At 37.4% G+C, this 17,446-nt stretch overlaps 1 protein-coding gene across 1 annotated transcript in view; it reads left to right on the forward strand.

The window, feature by feature from the left end:
* Window positions 1-17,446, forward strand: part of ITGA1 (integrin subunit alpha 1) — a 174,910-nt gene that overhangs the window by 70,584 nt on the left and 86,880 nt on the right. Inside the window, exons 3-6 of the mRNA XM_022597745.3 lie at window positions 5,602-5,714; window positions 8,274-8,362; window positions 8,470-8,581; window positions 9,193-9,320. Coding sequence (XP_022453453.1) covers window positions 5,602-5,714; window positions 8,274-8,362; window positions 8,470-8,581; window positions 9,193-9,320 — 442 coding nt within the window. The remainder of the gene's footprint in view (window positions 1-5,601; window positions 5,715-8,273; window positions 8,363-8,469; window positions 8,582-9,192; window positions 9,321-17,446) is intronic.

The raw sequence follows: 17,446 nt of genomic DNA on the forward strand, positions 1-17,446 counted from the left end.
AGTTAGTTGTTATCACCAATATAGCAGGGCTCTGCCAGATGGGAAAAAAATGAGATGCTGGTGTGGGACTTTCCACTCTTTGTTGTTCTTTGCTTCCTTCCTTCCAGCATGTGCACCCACCCCTCTGAGCGCTATCTAAGCATCCATTCTTAGGGGCTTCGGTGACTTCAGTGGGCCTGTCTTTTCAAAATAGATTCTCATGATGCAAATACTTCCCTAGCCAATCCCCAACCCAATATATATCAAAATGTACTGGCTTCATGCCTTTACCCTAGAGGACCCTGCTTTGTGCCAGGTAAGGTTTACTAGTGGTCTCAAGTGACTGATGCCCTGTTTCCAATGTATGTGTGTTTTAAATAAAGCCTATTCAAGCTTGGGGTGAAAAGACTTTTTAAAAGTTTTACCAAATTTTCTCTCACATATTTTAATATAAAGTTTATTTTAAATTGCTTATAACATCTTTTGAAGTTGAAATTTCCTCTTTGCCAAATGTCAGTTCTTTGGTTCATCTCATTTCTACCCCTCTACCTTTCATGACTGAAAAGCACAACAGCTCATGGGGCCACTGTATAACTTCATTCTCTAAGATGACCAAACACTTACTCTGTTGTTTTTTTGTTTTTTAATGCCTGGCAGGAGGTACTTGGCACTCTGATACAGACTTTGGCTTGGAGACCAGGAAAGAGTTAGGTGAAAAGAAATAATGTAAATATGAGACAACAATCTCCAGGAAACTATCTTTTACAGAAGAAAAACATATAAATATGAAACAGAGCAGTCAGAGGCCAGCTACCCTTCAAATAAATATAATAGCAGTCATATTGACAAAAATAACTATTATGAATAGGAAGCATTTCTCAGTTTATTAAATTTTATTATATTTGGAGCTTTTTCATGGAGAAGAAGTGTTTCTCTCACTTTGATGATCTTTGAGTTCATCAGGTGTTTCTCTAGTGATCAATAATGAGACCCAGAACATTCTTTAATCCTCAATCTGCATACAAATCATTGCAATAATATCATATAAAAAGCAGAAATTTAATATAAATAAAATTTAACGAGTTAAAGCAAACTTGCATTAAAGTTTAAAGTAACAATATCCATCGTTCATGAAACAATGTGCTTTGGGTCTTCACCTTGACCCTGTGTGTTTGAGTGAATATGACTGTTATCCTCATTTTCTAGACAGGAAACTGAGACTCAGAGAATGAATTGCCAAAGGTTTAACACAGCGAGTGTGACAGGGCCAGGATGTGGAACCCCAGCCTTATGCCTTCAGCCAGTTTGCTCCTATAACAGCAAGGATTCTCTACAACCTTGACCTGTGGAAATGCCTGCTGTGTCACCCAAAGGCATATATGGTATTCTGCTTAACCAAAATATCCAGCCTCTAAAGTGAAAAAAAAAAAGACTTCACAATTAGGACCTCTTAGCTGGTCACACGAATGACCAGGTATTCCTTATTCAGATTCTTAGAGCATTTGATGCAGTCATAATTTATTCATTCAATAAATATTTATCGAATGCTGATTTTTATATCTGGCTCTGTTATAGTCACTCAGGATATATGAGTGAATGAATAGGTGAAAATTCCTGCTGTTGTGGAGTTTATATTCTATTGGGGATGGACAAACAAAAAACAAATAATAAACTTAATAAACAGGTAGGTTATATGTCAGAATGTAATAAGTGCTGTGAGAAAAAATAGAGCAAGATAGTGGGGCTTGAGAATACTGAAGATTCCTAAAATTCCATAAACTCTATGCTGATATTCTTCTAGGATCTTGTCATTTTTATGCAGTTTGGGAAAAGTGAGGCTTTCTTAGGATTAAGGGGTGGGATATATTCCAGAGTTGCATGTTTGATGTCAGAAATACACAAATTTGTTTTATATCCTACGTCCTGTGTCCTGCTTACCCATTCTTTATCACTGATCCCAACTCTCAAACTCCCTGTCTCAGTCCTAGCCTACTACACTCTACCGTTTTCTGAGTTCTCACACCCCAGGCTTTACTTATCCAGAATATACAATAGGCCATGGCTCCAGTTGCTATATCAGGTTATTTCCAATTATCGTCATACTCTAGAGGTTTCTATTGGCCTAGAGTTCAAATATAAATTCCAGAACCTTTCCTTCAAAGTCTACTGCTTGCCAGTCTCAACCTTCCTACTCCAGGTTATACAGAAGCTTTATGCTGTGTTCCAGTCACCCATACTTCCTCATTACCTTCCATTTTCAGCCCTCATGCTCCTGTTTCCACATTTTTGCCTGGGATATCTGTGATCTCTCTTCTCTCCTGCCTTATAACCTAATAACTTTATTATTAACATACTGTTCAGAACTCACTTTTTTATAGATTGTTCTAGATTTTCCCCAGTTAATGGTTCATGTTTTCCAGCTAATTAGTACTCCTCCATACACTTATAATTTGTTCTATTCAGATGATGGACTCTTAGAATTGGAAGGGTCTTTGGAGGCCTGGAGTTTGCGGCATGTGGGCTCCAGTTAGGTGCACAAGCTCAGTAGTTGCAGTGCGCGGGCTTAGTTGCCCCACGGCATGTAGGATCTTAGTTCCCCAACCAGGGATCGAACCTGTGTCCCCTGCATTGGAAGGTGGATTCTTTACCACTGGACCACCAGGAAGTCCCACATCCCTCTTTAAAAGCTTCAATAGTTCCCAACTCTCCCCTCCATACAATAAATCCAAAGTTCTTAAAGTGCACTGTAAGAACATATGTGATCTGGACCCTATTTACCTTGCCAGACTCAAGTTCCACTCCAGCTACCCTGAGTTACTTGAACTTACCGAAAGAGCCATGTGCATCCCTTCTTGCTTCTAAGACTTTGCTGAAACTGCACCAAGTTCAGAACTATTCAATATGGTAATAGTACATTTATATTTTTGCTTCTCCCCTAAGTTTTAAGCAACCTTAAAAATTGTGTTTTATCCATTTTATATTCCCAGTGCCTGGCATTAATGCTGAGCATGTAGGATTTTCTTAATAAACATTAATCAATCTGTCTAGTCTCAACTTAAATACTTTCATAACATATCCACTACTTTTCTCCAAACTGTTTTAACTATAAAGCTTGTTTAATCAATCACATTACAAAAGGTTTTGAAAAACTGGGGAAAAAAACCTTAAAGCCTAACCATAATTTCCTTAATAGAATTTGTTTTTTGGTGTACTCCCTTTTAATCTATGTTCTACATAGATAGAGTTGTCCATCATCTGAGAATATGTATATAATAATAAAAAGAACCAACACTTACACTTAGATAGCACATGTCATAAGCCAAATACTGTACCAAGCATTCTATATACATCAGCTCATTTAATGTTCATGATGATCGTGTCAGGCAGCTACTCTTATTATTTCCATTTTACAGATGAAGGAACTAAAGCACAGAGGATAACTGGCTTGTCCTAAACCATACAGCTAAGTAAAGGGTAAAACCATGATTTGAACTCAAGAAGTCTGGCACCAAAGTTCATGCTATATTTTATGGAGAGGATTAAATTACTTAGGACATGGAAAACACTTAAAACAGTGTTCTGCACATGGTATAAATTCAATAAATGCTGGCTGTTTTTATCATTGCTGTTATAATAAGTACATTGAATATAATTTGGTATCTTTCACTTCAAATTGTCATAGGTTTTCAACAAATTAGGTAGGTTTTTACTTTAAATTAGGCCATAACTAATTTTTTATCCTACCATGCAGTCTTATTAACTATTTTTTTTATGACTGCACAATATTCTATGGAATGAACCTACAATAATTAATTAGTCTTGCTGTTGATCACACTTCTTTTAAACTTTCATGATTATATATACCACTATAAGCATTATATCTTTATGCATTAAGCTTGTTTCCTTTAATTTAGGTCATTTTTTTAGGATAGATTCCCAGAAGAATTATGCGTTAAGGGATTTGAACATTTTTATGGTTATTTATGTATATCAGAAATGGCTTTGCAAAGGCATTATATCACAACTATGTTTTAGGGAGTCTGTTCAACAATTCAGTATTTGCAATTGTTGTAAAACTTATTTCCATAATACTAGCTTTGTCCAAAGTACTTACACAGAATAAATCCCATCCCTTTTCAATATGACAAACTTTCAAATTTTGAAAATTTTTAAAAGGAATGCCCAATCCACCTGCACTCCTTCACAACCTTTCAGCTCTCCTTCAGACATTTTTTTCTCCATGCTAGACGTGCTCAACTTTCCCTCAAGCGTCTCTGGTGTGACAAAATTACCAGAATCTTAACTATCTGAGTCACAGTCTCCTAAATACATTCCATTGTGCCTATGTCCCTCTTAATTTGGAGATTCCAGACATGGCCCGACAGTACAGAGCACAGAGGGGCTATCACTTTCCTTGACCAGGGCATCTATTTCTAGCAATGATGCCTAAGGTCACATTACCATTACCATTTTTGGCACTAAAATACACTGTTAGCTCATGTTTTCTTGCTGTCAACTAAATCCTCCATGACTTTTTCACACGAACTTCTATTAAGTCAGGTTTCCCACATTCTGTACTGATGTAGATAATAGTACACAGTTAAGTTCAGTTATTTACATAGGTTCTTATTAAACTTTACTAGTTCAAGTTTCTTGTTCCAGAATGTTGACACTTCTGAATGCCCAAATTGGTATTTTGGTTTACTTGATGAGTACCTTTATGCTTTCTGTGTCTTCACTTAAGTCATTAACAAAGATATAGGCTAAGTCAATCCCAAGTGCAGTCTTATGGTATATAATTAGAGTCCTTTGGTTGCTAGTAATGTGTCTTTGTTTTTTTTTTTAATTTAATTTAATTTATTTTTCTATACAGCATGTTCTTATTAGTTATCCATTTTATACATATTAGTAATCAGTGTGTTTGGATATAGCTGTTTAGCCAGCAATGAATCAGCAGCTGTGGATCCCAACAAGTACCTTAACATTCAACCACATTCACCCATCCTGTTCCTGAAGATATCATAGGAAACCTTGTTAAATGGCTTGCTAGGACTAAAATAAATCATGATTACATTTTTTCCATTAATTATTATTAGAGTGATTTCATACTTCTGTCTAAAAAAAACAATAAGTGATTTTAAACCTAAGTCTCATAACTATCCTTATTTTAAGTGCCTACAAACTAGTATATACTAATATTAAACCTTATGATATAATGTTTATATTTCCTGACCTCTCTATGACATTATCAATTCCTCGTGGGAAAAAGTCATTTATACTTCCATGTGTGTTTTGTAAATTAACACAGCAGCAGGCTTAAACAATAATTATGATTTCAGCCCCCAAATAAAAAAAAATGTGTTAAAGTAACATATAATACAAGAAAATAAAATATTCTCAAGTTTCTCTCCTATATATTTTACTGTTTTTTAATTTAAATCAATCTGCAATTTGAAGAAGACACTCTGCTTATTTTAGATAACATTAAGTTACTAACTGAGGATGGCTATCTAATTATGTCTATGGGAACTACTGTCAATAGTCTTAGAACTAGTCATACAGTAACAAAAATAAAATGTTTCTCATTATTCAAAAATGTTAATTGAGTTATTTAATTTCCAGGGTGCTTGTTGGTTCTCCTTTAGTTGGACAACCCAAGAACAGAACTGGAGATGTCTATAAGTGTCCAGTTGGGAGAGGTGAATCATTACCTTGCATAAAGTTGGATCTTCCAGGTATGTAAAGTCAAAATATTAAAGTCTGGGGCTTCCCTGGTAGCGCAGTGGTTGAGAGTCCGCCTGCCGGCGCAGGGGACACGGGTTCGTGCCCGGTCCGGGAAGATCCCACATGACGCGGAGCAGCTGGGCCCGTGAGCCATGGCCGCTGAGCCTGCGCGTCCGGAGCCTGTGCTCCGCAACGGGAGAGGCCACGGCAGCGAGAGGCTCGCGTACCGCAAAAAAAAAAAAAAAAAGTCTGATCCTAAATTATGCCCAGCATTCTCACTGAAAGTGAATTTCAACCAACTCAGGAAAAGATTAGAAGGAATCTATAAACATTCTTCCATTTTTATTATTCAGATTTACATAAAATGGGATTTTGATGCCTTCTGCCCTTCATTTGCTTTAGAAATTCATCATAGAATATCTATAGATATAGAAGGTCTTACTAGTTTTGTAACTTGTAACCACCTCCATTGTTCAGAATCCTTTGTAAAACCAGTGGTAACATAAAAAGAACTCTTCTAAATAAACCTATCCATCACATTTCCTCCCCAAAATTTAACTTAGTGTTTGTTTTTTTTTAAAGAAAATAACATGAGAAATAGAAATTTAAATTTTAAAAAGAGAATTGCAAAAGGTAAATTTATATTGAAATGTATGTCTTTGATAGAAGTATCAGCATAGTTAGAACATGACTAGAAAATTCCTACTAGAACTATCCAGGAATTGGAAACCTGTCAGTGTTCTGTGCAATATTAAGTACCATGGAAATGACTCATCCTCTTCAGGTTTATTTAAGATATTGTATTTTTCAGTTCTCCTTTTTTTCAATTTCCTACTTGTTTATTATGAGCATTTTTTTCTTTACATTCAAGAGCATAGCTACTTTAATATGTCTTGCCTGATAATTCCAACATCTGTAATATCTCAACATCGCTTTCCATTTATTACCTTTCTCTTGAGGTTAGGTCATATTTTCCTGTTTCTTCTTATGTTTATTAATTTTTTATTGTATCCTGGATTAAACTCTTGAGTTTTAAGTGTGGAGATTCTAGATCTGTTATGTGCCTTTGAAAAGTCTTAACTTTTAGTTTTAGCAGGCAATTTACTTGGCTGAACTCAGTTTCCAAACAACAGCGGGAAGCAGTTAAAATCTCTATTCAATTCTTCTAATTTTTTAGCTGGGCTGTGTGAAGTTTACCCCGCACATATACAGTTCAGGTCATTCAGATGTTTGGAAAGAATATCTGTATATACTCAAACTCTCCTTTTGTGGCTCTACTTTCCAAGATACCCCCCCTTCACTTGGCACTGCTGTCATTGCCCCATTCTCTGTCCTCTGTTTCTTCTAGACAGGAAGACTGTGAGGTCTATCTGAGGTTTAGCCACTGACTCAGGCCTTCCCTTAGGGGAAAACAAACAAACACAAAAACAGGAAACTCATCCAGTTCTAATCTCTTCTTACAAGCATAGACTCCCTTCCAGTTTCTGCCTGCTCTTGGTTGCTTTCCAGTGCCTTCAGACGGTTGTTTCATACATTTTTTTTCCCTTTTCCTAGAGCTTATAGTTGTTATTTGCAGAAGAGTTGTTCCGATAAGAGCAACTCCTCCATTACTGGAATAGAGTTTTTACATTAGTGTGAAGATGTTGGCTACACCGAGAACAGTACGGAAGTTTCTGCTGTAGTCTCTCATGTCCCAGGAATGCTCATCCTGTGTCAACGGTAGTATAAAAAATTCTAATCTAGATTATTCAAGACCAGTTCCAGATGCTTTTAAAGCAAACCAGACTGGATTCTGGGACAAAGACCAATGCTCAGATTAGGAGGTGATTGTGACCTTTCAGGAATCTCTGCTTCCATTCCATTAAATCTACATGTAATCTTAAGGTAAGAAAAACTTCTAGGCATGAACAGTGAGACAAATCTTTCTTGAACTTGAGTTTTGCCGCTTTGAATTATTTTAGCGCTCTGCTAAGCAGGGTTTAGAAGCTTTTGCCTTTCCTGTCCAATCTTTTTTTTCTTCTTCTTTTTTATTGTGAGTGAGTGGAACTTCTTTTTGCCAGGTTGGCATGCTTTAGGGCTCAACATTCTTATTTGTTCTGTCAGATGTAGTCCCTTCATTGTGTCTTTACCCAAACTTCCTGACCACTGCTCTAATCTTGCTCCAGTTTTCTTTGTAACCCTCCTGATGTCCCTGTGATGGTGAAACTAATGGTCAAAATCTTGTGTTTGAGTTTTCTTTTCTGGCCTTCTACCCATTTTTCTTCTTCCTGCCAGAAATCATGTTTCATCATTGGTCATATATAACATGTAGATGTAACATGTTGGATGATTGTATAAGTTTACTTTGCATCTACAATATTATGAGACTAAATATTTTATTTATTTCAATTAGCAAAAATATGTGAAAAGCTATCCCATGTTCTCATTGCCCTGATAGTTTACAGTTCAGCAAAAGTATGTGAGACAGTGATCCAGACAAAGTTTCTGAGACAAAAGCCAGAATGCTTTAATGAGAAGACACTTAATTTTACTTTGTTTTCCACCATCATAAACGTTTCTTCTATTTTTAGCTAATACATCAATTCCCAATGTCACAGAAGTAAAGGAGAATATGACATTTGGATCAACTTTAGTCACCAACCCAAATGGAGGGTTTCTGGTAAGAAAAGGAAGAGTCAAGATAGTTAATGAACCAAGAATTATATTACAAATCTTTATAAAATCTGTTATATAATTTTTAATCTTATGACTTTAATTTTTTAAAAGGCATGCGGGCCCTTATATGCCTATAGATGTGGACATTTGCATTACACAACGGGAATCTGTTCTGATGTCAGCCCCACATTTCAAGTCGTGAACTCCATTGCCCCTGTACAAGGTACAGATTTTATGCAATGTTTGTGCAGTGTTTGAAAAGAGTAAGCAATGAATGAGACATATATATACACGGGAGCATACCAAAAAGCTTGAAGTATTTTCTCGGCTACCAGCATTACCAATTTAGGTAAATGTTTGCTTTGCCAATATATAACCAAACCTCACTGCTATTTTGGAATTGATATTAGTGTAAATAACCTTTACAGAGTCATGTCTAAACATCAGAGCTAAAGCTGTCACATTGTTTTTATTTAAAGGGTGAGTTTCTTTGAGAAAAGTAACCTCATTTGAAATATACACAGAATGAGAACTGTATAGAGAATTCATATTGAGAAAATTTCCAAAGATAACTCAGACAGTGTTAATTAAAATTAAGTAGGTATGGGTTTCACTTGATGTGAATCCCAAACCAATTGTTACTAAATGCAAAGAGTATTTCTTATCACTCTTCTTCTGATTTAAAAAACTCTTTTTTCTGATTTTAAAAGTAATGTGTCCACTTTGTAGGATATCAGTTCATCTTTTAAAATGAGTCCCTTTTAGCTGCGAAAACATTTCATATACCTCTAAAGATAGACACCAAATTTGCACGATTGAATCTTTTTCTTGCAGAATGCAGCACTCAGCTGGACATAGTCATAGTACTGGATGGTTCCAACAGTATTTACCCCTGGGAAAGTGTTACAGCTTTTTTAAATGACCTTCTTGAAAGAATGGATATTGGTCCTAAACAGACACAGGTAAGGCTTCATGTTTTGATTTCTGTTGTCCTAAAGATACAAATGCATGGAGTTTTAATGACAAATTCTTCTGAAAATAAATTAATCGATAAAGCTAAAATTTAGGATGAGCTTTGTATTCCATATCCCTGTTCTTATTCCTGCACGTTACTGGCAGGCTGTTTATTTTCTAAGCAGAAAGTATTATGAAAGCTGCATTTTCAATGCTCTGAGAAAATATCCCCTATAGATATCTATAAAATCATAATTTAATTCTTAATTATGAAATAAGCATAGCCACCTTTGGTAATATCAGAGCAGGGTTTCAGAATTTGTAGAAACTATTCTGATATGCCATCATAGTGTCTTTTCTCCTGTTGTACAGATAAATTAGGAATTGGCCACAGGATACTGCTGTAAGTCTATTTTCCCCTATATTTAATAATTTCTTTTCTTAAGTAAAAAGCAAATGCTCCAGGCTTTAGCTGCAGTAAGTTGAATAATTGGGTGTTTTTCTCCCCGTGAGTCTCTGTTTCTAAACACATCCCCCTTTATTGCCACTAAATAAAGTGGAACTTCTCACATGGCTCTTTCACTTTAGACAGTGAGTTTGGGTTTAATCAGTCTAACGTTCATTAATATTATATGGCCACATGGCTTAAAATATGGATAAGACACAATGGATAATAGGAAAATTAAATGTCAAAGTGAGGCTAGTGCCTTGAGGGTAGGAATTAACACTAGAATCAGAGTCAAAAATGGCTGTTGCAGAGTCTGGGGACCTCAGGAGAGCACAGGAGACGACTGGGCTGCACACGCAGTCCAGTGTTCTTTTCTTTTTCTCTGAGAGCTCTACTCTTGGAAAAATTTCTGGGACACTGAAAAAGTTGTATGACTGCATTAATATTTGTCACACCTGCATTAAAATTGGGATATATGGGCTTCCCTGGTGGCGCAGTGGTTGAGAGTCCGCCTGCCGATGCAGGGGACACGGGTTCGTGCCCCGGTCTGGGACGATCCCACATGCCGCGGAGCGGCTGGGCCCGTGAGCCATGGCCGCTGAGCCTGCGCGTCCGGAGCCTGTGCACCGCAACGGGAGAGGCCACAACAGTGAGAGGCCTGTGTACCGCAAAAAAAATAAAAATAAAAATTAAAAAATTGGGATATAAATAGACACACACATCTATATACATATATTACATTCATGCATATGTACATATACATACATGTATCTGTATATTTATATTTTTGTATCTGTGTGTATATATATTTTTATACCTTTATGTTTATTTTAACTATATAACATAATTTTATTTTATAATATATATTTATATAACACATATTTAAAACATATATATTTTATAATATATATATATATATATATATATATATATCATACATTTTCCCAAAAGGATGGTAGTTGAAAATTGCAAATTAGAACTCAAACTTCAAGGTGAAATGTCATATGGCTGTATTCCAAGATTGAATGGGTCTCTTTAGAGAGCTAGGTGAGGGGTAATGCTGTGTATATCCTAGTGGACAACAGGGAACTTCTTGAAATCAGAGTAAAATTATTATAGGAAATTGTACTTTTCTTATAATCATATCACAAAATGTCAGTTTTCCTCGATGCAAGCTTCTTATCTGCAGTCATCTTCCCAAGTGGATTGCTGGAAGTTTGGAGAGGATATTATCCTCCTTCTTGCCACAGGGCATCAGGTGGCCTGCATCCTTTAGAAGACCACTCAGAATGGTGACCTGCTCCTCCTTTTTGTACAATACGTGTTCCACATGGACCCCTTTTTTTCCCTTCTGAGAACTTCTCTCCCTTCTTCCTTTCCTCTCTTCCCTTATCCTTTCTCTCCTTGGTCAATAAGATTTCTAGAGCCATAAAATTATAGCTGGAAGGGGTCTTAGAGGTCATTTAGCCCCAAATCTCAATTGATGGAGGGGACCTGAGAAGCTAAGTGACTTGTGCAGTGTCTCTTGCTTGTTGATGGCAGATTTGAACACACAGCTCTCCAACTGCAGTGCAGCTGTCTTTCCTTTCTGAGACCTCTGCTACTAGAGAAGTTTCAGAGCAGGTGCCATCTGATGTCCCTAAACAGTGGTCTCTAGTCCTTTGTCCCTGTGCCTCCTCGGCCAGCCCCCTGGTTGGAAGCAGGCCAGGACTCTTGGTGCTCTGTTGCCTGCCCTGACATACCTAAATTCAAACTGCTGATCACAGGTCTCCCCTCTCTCAACACGTTCCCCACAATGAATTTTCCTCCCTTCCACCTGTTTTATCCACCCCATTTTACCTTCTTATCCAATCCTTTCTTTCCAAAGCTAATGACAGTCTTGGAATATTTTAAAATGTGTATTCTTTTTTAGTCATCTGAATATTTGATTTTACTTTTAAATTTATCTATTACACTATAAAAATTAATGTTTTTGTAGCTATTTGTGGAAATTAGTGCAGCTGTGACATGTTTGAAGTTTCTCCACAGCTTCAGGAAGCAAACCTACAAGGCTGTTTTAGAGGAATAATCACTGCTTCAGTGAAGATCTGTGCCCGTGGCTCAGTTTTGTAAAGAAATAGCTAACAATCAATTGCTTATATACTCAACCCATTCTGCTGCAGTTTTGATGTTTCCATCTATGAGAACTATAATTAATTTTACATTTCAGTAGTGAGAGTCCCAATAGAGGAGCTATTCTGTCCAGCACCAGTGGAATTCCAGCCTTCCAGAGTGGGCTTCGTGGAGTTTTATGTCTTTCTGGGAGGAAACAGTGGCTCTATTCAGAGGAATGGGGACAATCCCTGGGGTCTAGATGCTGCCAGTGAATGAGAGGGACACAAACTTACTCTGAGAAGACTCAGGTCACATTTCCTTGGTTCCATGACCCCATTCCTCAAAGAGGAAGATTTCAGAATGCAGCCCTGTGCACTGAGTCATTTGTAGCATCTGCAGAGGAGCTGCTTAAATTGCTGAGTTTTTATGTCACATTTTGCTTGTGTCATTCATTATGGAGCTTAGCCAGACTCACTCATTCATTTATTCACTTGTTTTTCCTGAGGATTTACTATGTACCAGGCTCTGTGTGAGGGCTTGGGTAATTGTGGAGAATAGACAGATGCAGCCACTGCCTTCATGGAGCCTCTGTAAAAAGCAGTGTTTCTCCAGATGTGGCTCGTGGAATTCCTCCTTCTGAATCCCAGAGGTACTTGGACTGTACCCCAGACTTTAAGAATCAGAATCTCTGAGGGTGGGGCTACAGAGCCTGCATTTTAGGTAAGCAACCCACATGATTCTTAAATAGGTTAAATTTGAGGAACAGTGGATTAAATGCATTATTAAATTGATGTGTGTGGTGTGTGTGTCTGTGCTTTGCTGCACCATCCAGATTACAGGGACCTCAAGACTGAAGCCTTTATATCTCTTTTTATCCTTGTCAGTGGCCAGCCCAGTGCTTTGCTGTGACATAGTGGCCCTTTAATGAGCACCTGTTGAATAAATGTGTGTATCATAATGAATGTATTTTTGTATTTTTCTCTGATAGGTGAACATTTAATGAGATTTTTTCTATAACTGGCATTTTAGTATTCTTTTAAGTATATTATTTATATATTAGGCTTTAGGGTTTATACTTTAGTAATTTCTAATCTTTTTCTATGTTGGTTTAAGTTGTATTAATGACTAGTTTCATAAGTAACTCTCTAAACAAAAAGGATTGAGAAGGACATTTACTAAGCCATCACTTTTGCTAAACTGTATTTAATAGTGTTTTATGTACAACACATTTAAATACCCTTTAAATTTGACCTTCCTTCAGTGGAGTCAGACAAGAAATTCCTTCATAGAAATTTGGAAAGATACTTTCACTTCAAAGAAATGCATACTAAAATGTATGCTTTTCTTTCATGTGGTCTTACAGTAATTCTCTCAAAAAACACAGACAATTTATTTTAACAATCATTTTTTTTCCTGATTTATTGATAACATAGTTTAAATAAGGGTTTTTTTTGTCTTTTGTTTTTGTTTATTTTCAATTGAGGCACCCAATCCTGCCCTAAGATTGGCAGAATTAACTTCTGGAATTTTTCCTTCCCCTACTTAAATATAAAAATGAATTTCAAGAGATACTACCCAGAAGAAGATACAAAGATGGAAAGTTACGAGCTAGATACAGGACTCTTTAAACTCCTCACCCATATCAAGGATATAAAAGCATTAAGAATGAAGTTGACGGATTTGTGAAGTGGATTTCTCTGTAGAAAGAGCCTAGTGAGAAAAGCTTCAGTGAGATCATACAGTGAGATTGGTGTGTGTCTATGAAAGTTGGGACATGCAATTGATGAGTGTCTGACTCCTGCCTGAAATATCTAAAGGGCAAGATAGCTGTCTGGCTGCTGACGGGCGAGTTAAGGCAGTGGGATTGGCCTCACACCCAGAGTTGTCGGTACAAAGAATGTGTTTCCCATGGATCATTATGGAATCAAGTTAGTTCCTGTCCATAGAATCTCCTGGAAGTAAGCGGAGGCCTCTGCACAGAACAGCCGAAGCTATCCCTGATTCCTAGGGACCACAGTAGTGAGATGCATTCACTCAGGCAAGGATGCAGGTGAAGGGAGATCTCCAAAGAGCCCACCAGAAAGATAACACCTGTTAGCACCTACTCCATCTTAGGACAGCACCAGTCAAGTACAAATTTCTGTACCCTGTATTTATCTTCCCTCCCTCCATCGGTGGAGATGTCAGATATTATAGTCAGCAATCTGAGAGAAGAGGGGCAGAGAAACAAAGAAACAGCCCGTCATGCCCTTTCCTCAACTACAGGCTTCTCACCTCCCATAAGCTTTAGTAGGGGGAGGAGAGATTTAACTATAAATCAACTTTGATATTTTGTCTTATTGATTTTGTTTTAGTTTAGGTTGAACCATATGAAATTGTTGCTATTTGATCCTTTTTTGACCTACAAATACAGCACTTTCATGTGGTACAACCTAAATTAAAATATAGAGCTTTTTTTAAACAGACATTTTAAAACTAAAAATAATAAAAGTCATACGACATTTATCTTTCCATCCAGTGAGAGTAGAAGAATTTCACCCTAAATAAGTTTTAAAGGGATCATGGGCCAAAAAAAAAATTTACATTCTAATTATACCTCATGAGTTCTTGTTTGTTATATCGATATTAATTACAATTATTCACTTGATACAAAAGGTAAAGATCAAGTATTATGGCCTACTTTCTGCAGTCACAGATTTTTCATTTAGTAATTGCAATTATTGGAAAGGAGTATCAAAGATATGGAATGTTTCTGGAAGTAATTTTCACCTCCACAGCAAAAAAAAAGGAAGGGAGGAAGGGAGGAAGAAAGGAAGGGGGAAGGAAGGAAGGAAGGAAAATAAATTTTAAAACTTTCATTAAAGTTTCCATATGACAATTAGTATACATTAGGAAAATGCAATGCAAGTGACAAAAACATTCACCCTAAATAGTTACTCAAAGTTTCTCCCATGTTTCTGTGTAGTCCCATTAACACTTTTTGCAAACATAGTCAAGGAACTTTTGCAAACCAGTTTTTTACCCAAGACAGAGTAAAGGCTATAAAATTGTTTTGTAAAAAACCACCTATAAAAACAAACCTGAAACATTCTGAGCTTGCCATAAAAGATATGATGGTATAAACATATTGATCCTCAACACCTAAACATAACATTGCTTTTAATAGTAAGTGAGAATGATATAAATATGCCATATACAAGTACATTACCCTAAATAAAAGCAGTAAATTATGAGGCTTGATATAAAAGTGAAATATACTAATGGAACAATGTCTAGACTGTTCCTATCAAGAGTATAGCATAATATTAAACCAGGCAAAATGAAAGAGGGAAATTAATTAAATTTTAGGAATATTATTTATCTTTCTTTTTATGACACATTTTATGGCCATTTCCCTAGGAGCCTAAACTATGAGGCTCCTAATAGGTTAGGCTAATAGCCTAAACTATTCACTGTTTGGAGGTCTGAGAAGAAACCTGTCTGAGCTGTGCAGCCATATCCTTGTCAGTCAGGCTGTCGTTTCTGAAAGTGATGTTGTGAATGGGGTGAATCTTCTTGCTCACTAGCGTCCTGGTCTCCGTTGTCCTCTACCTCCATTCATCACTCATCTGAGTTATTTTTCCCATATAGAGTCTGGATCATGGAATTTCCCTGAATAAAAATCTCCTATCCTTGCCTGTGGAATAATACCCAAGCTCTCCAGTGACTTATAAGACGTTCGTCACCTAGTGGCTGTCATTCCACTGTCTCCTGCCTCCTTCCCTTCTTGCCCTGTAGCCACTCCTATCCTGGCCTTCCCTGAACACGTTGCTCTATGCTCTCGTGATTCTCTCTCCCCGGAAGGCCCTTCTCCTCCCCAGGCCCCATGTGCGAGGCAAACTTCTGAGACTCAGTTCAAGCATCACTTTCTCTGTCCTTTTCTGTGGTTATTCCCCCCACCCTGCCCAAGAAAAATCCCTTCCCCTCCATATTCCCACAGCATTTACACACCCCTCGTCCGCTGCTCTCATCACCCCGTGACCTCGCTTTTTGTTTCGTGAGTGCGCCTCTCCTGGTGGAATGTGAATTCCACGGTGACAGCCTTGTGCCTTAATCCTTTCATTTATGGAATACAGTTCAGAGCTTCCTGCATTGCCTAGCACATAGGAGGCAAGTCATTTATGTTGGAAAAATGTAATTTCTGGAATTTTTAATTTCCCCTTGTGTTAAAAATCATTATTGTACTGACCACCATCTCTCACTCTGCTTCGTGAAGTCATTGAGCTAGAAGGGACTTGTTTGTGGGGGACACCCCAGATTCCCCTTTACATTGTGTTTCAGGCTTTTCTTTGCAGGTGTTCAACACATCTAGCCCCATTCACCGCTGGTCCTGATTTCTCCCATTGTCTTCCCCATTTTAACATCTTCTAGCCTTACATTTTTGAGCATGGGTCAATTTCATTGCAGCATCTTCCATCAAGCAAGAGACCAGCTAAAGACATCCTTTTCTTAGGACGTACATCTTTTTTTTTCTAATAAATTTATTTATTTTATTTATTTATTTTTCATTGCATTGGGTCTCCGTTACTGCGCAGGGGCTTTCTGTAGTTGTGGTGAGCGGGGGCTACTCTTCATTGCGGTGCGTGGGCTTCTTATTGCTGTGGCTTCTCTTGTTTTGGAGCAAGGGCTCTAGGCGCGCGGGCTTCAGTAGTTGTGGTGCACGGGCTTAGTTGCTCCGCGGCATGTGGGATCTTCCCGGACCAGGGCTCAAACCCATGTCCCCTGCACTGGCAGGTGGATTCTTAACCACTGTGCCACCAGGGAAGCCCAGGACCTACATCTTTAATTTACCGACTTTATTTGTGTTTCTGAGGAATCATTTCATCTACCTATGAACCAGTCCTGTTCATCCCTGTCCATAGTGACAAAGGTTAAGCCAGGTTTCAGCTAACACAGCCTTGAATGGTTTGTGTTGACAGTTGATTTGGATTGCAGCCTGTATTACCACCACACTCATACTCTCACTTAATTGCAGTAGAAGCATGCTGTAGGGCAGGGCTTTTGCACCTTACTTTGGTAAAAGAAAACATAAAATGACCAGATGCAAAGTCTGAGCTCTTATCAGATTAAGCAACTGTGTATCCTACAGAAACACAAAAAGCTTTACTGTGCTTCCCTGTCATTACACCCATAAAGAAGCTATTGATTGGATAATGTTAGTTGTTCAATGAAAACCCAGAAACTTAGCTCATTTGGGGCATTAAAATTTAGGCGCTGGTGTTATAAATCTAACTGAAGAATACAAGGTAATCGTATAATTCTAAATGAGGAAATAATTCCATTCCTTCATGATTCTTTGACTCAGTATACTTAATAGCTATTTTAAGCACTTCTCTTTTTTTTTAAAACTCCCTTGTCATTCTGTTGTGACTAAGTTTTACGAGAAAAAATTAGTGATTTTTGTGATTTCTAACAGCATCATTCCTTCCATATTCCTCACACTCGCTTTCCTCCTTGTTCTTTTCTACCCTCAAAAGAGAAAAAGCCATTTGGATAATTAATTCATTTTAATTTAGCAGATGTTTATGAAGTATCTTATTGGTCAAGTATTAT

The sequence above is a fragment of the Delphinapterus leucas genome, chromosome 3, assembly GCF_059928025.1.
Source record: "Delphinapterus leucas isolate spDelLeu-1000000601 "Yukka" chromosome 3, BTC_Dleu_Yukka2, whole genome shotgun sequence".
NCBI lineage: Eukaryota > Metazoa > Chordata > Mammalia > Artiodactyla > Monodontidae > Delphinapterus > Delphinapterus leucas.